The sequence below is a fragment of the Vanessa cardui genome, chromosome 7 (assembly GCF_905220365.1).
Source record: "Vanessa cardui chromosome 7, ilVanCard2.1, whole genome shotgun sequence".
Lineage (NCBI taxonomy): Eukaryota > Metazoa > Arthropoda > Insecta > Lepidoptera > Nymphalidae > Vanessa > Vanessa cardui.
This window is the reverse complement of record NC_061129.1, coordinates 5,237,882-5,247,617: the sequence shown is the minus strand read 5'-3', so window position 1 is coordinate 5,247,617 and position 9,736 is coordinate 5,237,882. Positions and strand designations below refer to the sequence as shown.

The 9,736-nt window shown below is 33.1% G+C and overlaps 1 protein-coding gene across 1 annotated transcript; it reads right to left on the bottom strand.

Annotated features, from left to right (window-relative positions):
• Positions 1-240: 240 nt before the first annotated feature.
• On the bottom strand, positions 241-9,570 carry LOC124530931. The gene is made up of 9 exons (XM_047105303.1): positions 9,462-9,570; positions 8,552-8,940; positions 8,003-8,219; positions 6,661-6,809; positions 4,698-4,889; positions 3,988-4,165; positions 3,156-3,388; positions 1,165-1,362; positions 241-375 (listed from the first exon to the last, which is right to left on the bottom strand). The coding sequence occupies exons 1-9, from the start codon at positions 9,568-9,570 to the stop codon at positions 241-243; spliced, it is 1,800 nt and encodes a 599-aa protein (XP_046961259.1).
• Positions 9,571-9,736: the final 166 nt, after the last annotated feature.

The following is a 9,736-nucleotide window of genomic DNA, read 5'->3' as shown; positions in this document are numbered from 1 at the left end:
AAATTCATTAAGATGTTGTGTTGCTTGGCTAAAATATGAGGATGATTGATAAAGTTGTGGGTTAAACTATAGTGACTAATAAAGTTGAATATTAAGATATAACCGTTTTATGAAGTCTTATTGTATCGATGCGGAGCCTAGTCTACATATGTCATATATATTTTGAGACAAATTAAAAAATAAAATCCATAAATCTTGTAAATTTTATTACGATTAACAAAAAGTTTCAAGCCATTTATTTTATAATCGTAAAGTTTCTATTCCAAACCCAAAGTGGCAGGTTAGGTTTTCTGGTGGAAACTGTTTGGTCGAACCAGGGTCTGAATCAGTTTTTCCTTTTGGCGTTTTCACAGCTGCTAGAGTATACTGTAATATCTGTATAACAAATAATAAAAAATGTTGTAATATATAATATTGCTTATGACAGCTTAAGAAAAGTAGAAAGTAAAAAAAGTAAAGTAAAATAAGAGTCTGTAAATTTCGCACTGCTGTGATAAGGTCTCCTCCATTATGGAGAGGGCTTAGAGCATATTCCACCACGCTGTTCCAATGCGGGTTAGTGGAATGCACGTGTGGCAGAATTTCGATGAAATTAGACACATGCAGGTTTCCTTACTATGGTTTCCTTCACCGCCGAGCACGAGATGAGTTTGAACCCGAAATCATCGGTTAAGATGCATGCGTTCTAACCACTCTAACATCCTCTAAAATATACAGAATAATTTTAACTACTGTATCAAATGCAATTGGTAAGTTAACATACAATACTTATGAAAGTAAAAAAATACAAATAAAATTAGTTAATGAGAAATCTATTCCTAAAAAACAACAAAAAAAAGATTTAATATAAATTATATATCCATATTTTTTGATTTGGAATATTAAAAAAAACCATGAATGAGCATACGTTAATATCTAAGCAAATACTTCTGCCGCTGAAGTGAAAACAAAAGTGTTAAGCCACCGCTTTATCACCCCTGTTTTCATACGATAATACAATTTCTTATTTTATTGATGAGCTTAATTGACTATATTTAGTGTTGCCAATAAAAATAATTATAAAATATTCAAAACATGAAAATTGTACGTTTTCCTTAGATTGACACATTGGTCGAATATTATAACGGACGAACGTTAGTGTAGTGAAACATTTAAAATTATTACAGAAAGGTCACCATCTCCCCAATGGATAGCTTCGTCTGTGATCAGCGTGTCGTCCCAATGGAAGTGCTGCGAGGGTTGGCTCCAGTCCGGCCGTTTGAGCACGCATTTGATGGAGGCCAATGTGACTCGTTGCTCGCCTGGAGTTCTAAGAGACATTGCGCTTTTCTTATCAGGCTTACTTTGTTTACCCACAACTGTCTGTTGAAAGGAAATTTATATATGTATCTGTTACAGGTGACTTCCTTTATTTCTAGTTTTCTAGGACAAAAACTCAGGTTACGTCATTTTCTGATCCGTAAACTCTATGAAAAAATCAAATTTAGTTTGCTGCATTTTTGGAAGGAGAAACGTACCATCGAACCAAATAAAGTATATTCGCATGAAAAAATATTAGGTTGGGGAAAAAGTCTTTTCGCATATAGTATGTATGAACTTGTAATAAAATCTCTTTGGCTATACCATTTGTATCTGGCTGGTTTTGGTATCATTAAAAAGTTTTAATTTTAAAGAAGGCACTTCCAAATTCAAATTTGGAATTTGTGTGATTTTCATTTGTTTTTGTTGTTGTTAAAATGAGTGAATCTAAAGAAGAAATTCGATACATTTTAAAATTTTACTATAAAAAAGGTAAAAATGCAACTCAAGCCGCGAAAAAAATTTGTGATGTTTATTGACCTAATGCAGTATCTGTGAGAGTAGCGCAAGTTTGGTTTAAGCGTTTTCAAGCCGGAAATTTTGATATCAAAGATGCATCTCGCTCTGGTCGTCCTGTTACGGACAAAATTGATGCCATTTTTGAAAAAGTGGAGCAAGATCGGCATATTAGTAGTTACGATGTAGCTGAAGAACTGGAAATTGACCACAAAACGGTTTTGACTCATTTGAATAAAGCTGGGTACACAAAAAAGCTCGATATATGGGTGCCTCATGAACTCACTGAAAGTAACCTAATGAACCGTGTACTCATTTGTGATTCTTTATTACGACGTAATGAAACCGAACCATTTTTGAAGAAGCTGATAACTGGTGATGAAAAGTGGATCACATACGACAAGGACGTGCGAAAAAGATCGTGGTCAAAGGCCGGTCAAGCTTCACAGACTGTGGCAAAACCCGGATTAACTCGCAACAAGGTAATGCTGTGTGTATGGTGGGATTGGAAGGGCATCATTCATTATGAGCTGTTACCGCCCGGCAGGACCATCGATTCAGAACTGTACTGCGAACAATTGATGAGATTGAAGCAAGAAATTGTGAGAAAGCGGCCAGAATTGATCAACAGAAGGGGTGTGGTTTTTCACCATGACAACGCTAGACCTCACACATCTTTAGCCACTCAACAAAAATTACGAGAGTTTGGCTGGGAGGTATTAATGCATCCGCCGTATAGTCCTGACCTTGCACCTTCAGATTTTCGTCTGTTTCGGTCTCTGCAGAATTCCTTAGGTAGTGTCAGGTTAACATCACGAGAGGACTGCCAAAACCACTTGTCGCAGTTTTTCGATCAGAAGCCCCAAATTTTTTACAGCAATGGGATCATGTCACTACCAACAAGATGGCAAAAAGTTATGGAACAAAATGGCACCTACATACTTTAGTCAAATGTAAATAAACTACAAAAAAAACTTATTGAATTTTCATATAAAATACGAAGAAACTTTTTCCCCAACCTATTATATAGAGATCATTTAGACAATGTTCGAGGGTTTTTTTTATCCAATAAATTGTATTAAAACTACGAGTAGAACTTTTTGTTTTCTAACCAATAGAGACTCCACATTTATGTATCATGTAGTCATATTTAATATTAAAAATTTCAGCTGTTTAAATAATAAGGGATGACAGCTATCATGTCTCGATGATTATGACGGTTGTTAGAAACACACAAGAAAAAGACGACGCATAAAAAAATGATGCCAGACGATGATACCAGGTAATAAAAAACCTTACGTGGATTCCATTATTTGCTCATTATCAAAAGAAAAACTCACCACCGTGTACACGAGTCTAACTGTAATAACCGTGCGGAATGTGTCTCTCAAAGCGAAAAGATTCGGACAAAATATTTTAACGGTTGGCTCTTGGAAATTCATTATCTTGTTCCATTGGACACGATTACTCTCGAACACTGTGAAATGGCAGATCTCACGGGAGTTCTTTGCCACCAAATGATTGTAGATGTCCATTTCATAACATGAAGTAGAGGCTCGTAATTTTGACGTTTCTAAAATAATAAGCATAATAATATTTAGGTAAGAGACATACTAATAATTGTGTCTTCGTTTATGGAATATCTTATGAATATTGCAGAACACATTTGTTGTAATCATGTGTGAGTTACGTTTAATTAATAAATCCTCAAATTTATTAAAAAAGGGATAATATACCTGAAATACGAAGAGATGTAAACATAAAATACTGCGATTAAAAAATCTCATATCCAGTATAACTAGAAGTAAGGAAAAGCTTTAATAAAATATATACGAAACGGTCCTTACAAGATCAAGCACTCAGTAATTTTGCACGCCCAAACTACCATTCTTTCATAATATGAACCCAGTTATTTTTTTGCCTGAAAATTGACGACCTATCAAGCCACAGGCCCTAACTAGTAGGACAGACCTACTCTTCGACCTTCTGATGTACTGTCAAATAATATTAGTGCCCAATAATCGTCAAGTATTTTTTACAAAAAATGTGCTACTATTAACTGTTTTTGATATATTTATATACATTTTTACAACTACAGAAATGTGTGGCACTGAAGAAGCATTATAATAACAATTATTATATAAGTATGAAGTAGTTAATTATAAAACATACCCACAGCAAGTTTACTTTCTGCAAATGAGGGAGTCGGTGCGGCGGATGGCCAATCATCGTCCTCGGGCGGAGGTAACATTTCAACAAGAGACTCGTTATTGCGGAACATTAAAAATTTTCGACGCATTGAATCCAATAGAGGCAACTCCAATTCAACGTGAAAAGCTGTTACGGCACCCTATAGAGATTTCAAAGAATTGCTTGCAGTATCAACTAATAAAAGGCCGATAAAATGTATGTATATACATATATAGTATTAAAAAAGGATAAACTTGTTAATTATAGTGATACTCTAACTATCGACTAGTGAGTATCGCGTCATAAGCTTGGATTGCTTTCCAATTAATAAATCAAGTAAGAATATTATTTAAAACAACATCTATACATATAATAAAATTGTGGTCTGTTTGTAATTTATTTATTTATTAAATAATATTAAAATGGCCCTTTTTAATCAATACATATGTATATATACACGGTACATATGCCAAAAGAACATTTTTTACAATTTTTGCCTGTCTTTCTGTAATTTCTGCAAGGATGGATCGATTTTGAGTACTTAGTTTAGGACTTAGGCTACAATATATTTCTTTTTTGTTAAATTCTCTATATCTATTTATAAAACAAGTAACAATATATTCTTAATTCACACAGAGCTCGTATTTTTCAATTACTATGTACTGAAATTGTATACATTTGTCACTCTTTACCTTATCAGGTTTAGGTGGTTGGGGCACAGACATAACTCGAAATACAGTGAAATTAAAGTAAGCAGAGCGTAAGTCATCAGGGTGAGGCTCAAACGGCTCTAAAGGCCTATCCGTGGGTAGAATTTCTCGAGCGTCCAGCCATTGCAGTCTCGGCAGTCGCATTAATGTTACACGGGCATATGCTGCACACACCTAAATCTCCGTAAGATTAATATCTACTGATAAAAATTAAATATGGTAGTACTTTTATGAAATGTAATAGGTTTAACCAATATTTATAAATGGGCGATATTTGTAAATTGGGTGAGTATTTGTACTACGCTTAGAAATCGCACATGCTTCGACGAGGGTCAAATAATAAAATTGTGAGAAACCCTTGAAGAACCTTTACTTGGTGCAAGCCCGTCTGTGTAGGTACCACCAACTCATAAGTTGTAAGCCAAATAACAGTACTTAGTAGGTACTGTTGTGTTCCGGTTTTAAGGCACATTGACTTTTTCATTCAATATTACTTACAGCTTCATTGTCTATGGGTGATGGCGACCACTTATCATCAGGTGGCCTATATGCTCGTCCGCCAACCTATACCATAAAAAAAATTAAGCTAAGTCATATTTCATTAACGATAAATAAAGTGTAATTGCAACACACCCATTTTTGTCCCAAAATAGAATAGACTCAGACAAGATCTATTTCTTGTTTTCTATAAGGGATATAATAAACTACATTTACATAAAATGTTTTGGATTAATTGCTTTTAAAATACACAACCTATATAGGAGTTATTATGTCAAATTCTATTACTCCAAACATCCTCTAGGATAATAAATTCATTCGTTGAGCCCACTTTAATTTGGAAACTACACTAAACTAAACTTTTTATGTATTGTAATTCCTCCATACACGTATTGTTCGTGTTGACACGTGATGTTCGTTGAGAGTCAAGATGGCGCAGTGGTTAGAACACGTGCATCTTAACCGATGATTGCGAGTTCAAACCTAGGCAAGCCTGCACCGCTGATTCATGTGCTTAATTTGTCTTTATAATTTATCTCGTGCTCAGCTGTGAACTCTACCACGATGATTTATTCACTGAGGCTAATTTTGTCCTTGTTAAATAGTTTTCCTTATTAAGTAAGAACGTTACTCGTGCTATTGCACCCCGACAATTTAGCGTGGAGGGGCGAGCCCTCGTGGATTTTTAGATCAGATCATAAACCCCTTATATCGATACATATGATATATATAATGCATCCACACATATAATAGACACTCCAATCGAGTGTCTGTTTATAATATATAAGGTACAGTCGGGTTGCGAAAACGTTCGTCACCTTAAGATCTATTTTCGCTTGCCCAGTATGAGCGAAATTCTGCTTTATCGATCGAGAATATATGACAATGACAGATATATTTTGACAGTTCAGTAGAAGATTTCATATGTAATTTAAATTTGGAATGACTAATTATGCCATTAAAAAGATTTCTGGTTGATATAAAACTAGATGTAGTCCAAAGATGTTACAGTATTACGAACCAAGTTATGATACTATGTAAGTTTATTTTATATGCAGGTGAGAGTTTAGAGCTTTAGTTTTAAAGGTACTAAGAGTTAACGACTTGATAAAGGAATGAATTTGAAAACTAACGAAGGTTTTCTTACTCTGACTGTACAATTTCACATATATGAAAAAAATATTTTTTTACAAATTTTTTATGTTTGTCTGTTTGTTTCGGCTAATAGCTGAAATGGTTTTGATGGCTGATAGAAGTTAATTGTAATATGCAGTAACTTTAAGGCTACATTTTATTTTCTTAAATTCAATCGCGCGAAGTCGCAGGCACAGCTTGTTATATGGTATAATGTTGATCATTGATGTTGTTTAAGGAGTATAAACTATTATTAAAAGAAAAATAATTTATAGCGCCATCTATACATATTTATATGCACTAAAAATCGTACCGCGCAAGGGTTTCCAGCGAGTTGTAAAGCTATCAGACCGGGCAAAACTGCTAGTGCATTTAGTACCATTTCTATATCACAGATGTCGTTATCTGACAAATCTAACACCGTTATATTATGTGGTAGTCTTGATAGCCCACTTACGCCATCTAAAAATTACAAAAAATAATAAATACTACTATTATTACTATTTTTTTCTTCCAAACGTAGCAAACGTATCGCTTAATTATATTGTTTCTGAGAAAATCGACATAACTATTCAGTATACTAAAATAGATCCGAATATTTGTATGAACTTATACAAACGAATAACTTATTTTCAAACTTAAACCTATTAATTGTTTTTAATAATATTAATAACTAATTATCTTTTTCATAAAAGGGTAACGGGTAATGCGTTATTAGAGAAAACTTTGTCAAATTTTGGTTGTTTCCATATTTTATAAGAGATATTGTGTTAGATTCTGAAATGTAGAAACATTAATAACTAGTGGTAGAGCGTTAGGCTTGACTGGCTACAACTCACTCATCAGTACTAGTAACCAATAACCAAACATCAATAAATAATTGTATGTTGTTGCGTTTTCAAGGGTATGTTGGTATTATTATCGTTGCATTTACGGGGGCGTCTTCGGCAGAGGTATTAACTTCACACCGAAAGTATATACCTATATCATTTGAATATTATTCTAATCTACTCTTGTGAAATGACGATTTAAAACACCTAACGAAGTCTACAGTCGGTCAGTCAGTCAGCATCTTTAATTCTATATTAGAGGTACTTTTAGAATATTAAAGACTCTACTTTGAATTGTTTATTTAAGTTTATGGACTGATACCTATTATGAAACACTATTTCTCAATTAATGTTTAAATTAACAAGCAATCCAACTCAAATGTATATGTTTCTGTTTCTTAAACTAAATATTTTATTTATGATGTTACAAATGCATTGTTACGTCCATTCTGAATTTATGATTTTGGCTCTAAATACAACATTTTCTTTTAAATTATATATATATACTAATTTCATAAAGCCCCCGGTGTTGTAGATGTCCATGGGTGGTGGTAATCACTTTCCACCATGTCAGCCCGCTGCTCTTTTGCCACCTATAACATAAAGAAATTGCGAAAGTAAATCTGTCAGTTACGTTTTCATAGCCAAACTTGATGAAAATTGGTATGAATCACGCAGAAATCCGAAGGACATATGTTACTTTTTTATACCAAACATCGCCCGACCGCCACTCCTAACACGCCAAAGAAACCGCGGCTAGTAACTAGTACGATATAATATAACGTTCATATTGTCACATTAAAGAAAATACAGTTGTTTACAAACCATTGCTGAGTATGTTCCTCGAGAGGCCCAAGTAAAGCAAACTAGGCGGTAAGTGTTCAACAAATGTCTCCACGTTGTTGATGCGATTGTTTTGTAATTCTAGTATTCGTAATCCTCGTGGAAGGAAATTCGTGTCGACATTCGTTATATAATTGGCACACAAATTTAAAGTTGATAATTTTGTAAATGCCGTCAAAGATTCATCAAAATCTGTCATCTATAAAAGAGAAATTTGAATAATTTAACTTTTAAAACCTAAAGGAAATCTTTCTGTTTACTAAAAGTTACAAACACTTTCATGTTTTCTTCAAAATAGACCATATTGACTGTCAAAAACTCGAATTAAATTATCATAACAAGTATAAACCTAAATGATTATTTGTATTTAAATTAAATACGACACTGAGTAATTAATCAAACACAATCAATCAATCAAAGCTTATGAATCAAATAGACATTCCAAACGAGAAAAACATGTAATGGTTTCGTTTGTTTACGATCGTAATCAATTAAACTCGGAATATAATAAATCATACTTCCTCATCGTACCTCACAGTCGTTCACTCTCAGTACATTGACCATTTTCAAATTCATTTTAAGTATTTCTCGGTCATCACGTCGAACGGCGGTCCTTATCAACTCAATCATATTATCGGTTAATGAATTGTTATTATTAAAACATTCTTTTCCTTCATCGTTCGAAAATTTTTCGTTATCCCATACAGCCATCGAAAGTAATATTTCCCATTGTTCATTAAGGGTGAAATTAGAATTTTCATCGAGAAATCCATTTAGGATACTCTTTTTTATTTTATTTTGTAATGCTTTCGAAAATGGAACGTTTTGAATATTCTTTACATTATATTTTTGTTTATGGTATCGCGCTGCTTTTTCTTCAATTGTCCAAGATATACCAGTGTTTATTCTTTCTTCAAAACCTATTTCCAAAATCTACTCATTAATAACTTTCTACGGGGTAATTTTAAATAGAAACATGAACATGAACATTTTTAGGGCAATACTACAAAAGTTTGAAGCACAAATTAATATACTGTACTTCCTTAAACAACTATCTTACCATCTATACTAATATTATAAATGAGAAAGTAACTCTTGTCTGTCTGTATTTCAGTCGCTCTTTCAAGACCAAATCAATGAACCGAATTTTATTTTTTTAACATATAATAATCAACCCCTAAAAAGCGAGCGAAGCCGCGGGCAATTTCTAGTTATTAAATATTATTAACTATTATTAAAACAGAGATGAAGTAAGTTATACGTTATTATGAATATATTATATTATCCTATATATATTATCCTTCTATAATAATATATTATTATATTCTTTAAACCGTGTGTTGTATATATGTGATGGAATTACTGTAACGTAAAGTACGAGGAAAAGTTACTGTTACTAGGAAATCATAAGCCGTTAAACATAAAATTGTCATAATCATACCTTCTATGACATCGTCTGGAATATAGTTTAGGCTAGAATTACTAATACTGGGTCGTAAGACTTGGAGAGGTGGTTTTTTTGTTGCAGTATCTTTGTTTTTAGGTGACATAGTTGTTTAATGAAGATATCTTAAAATAGGAAAAATACTTTAGCAATTTCAGTATAGTGTTGTAATGAAGTATTTGCATTAATAGTTTGAAATGTTTGACGTGTAGTTGACGTTAAAGAAAATATTGTCTTAATGTAACTTTTTTGTGCAAAGTAATACGTTTTAC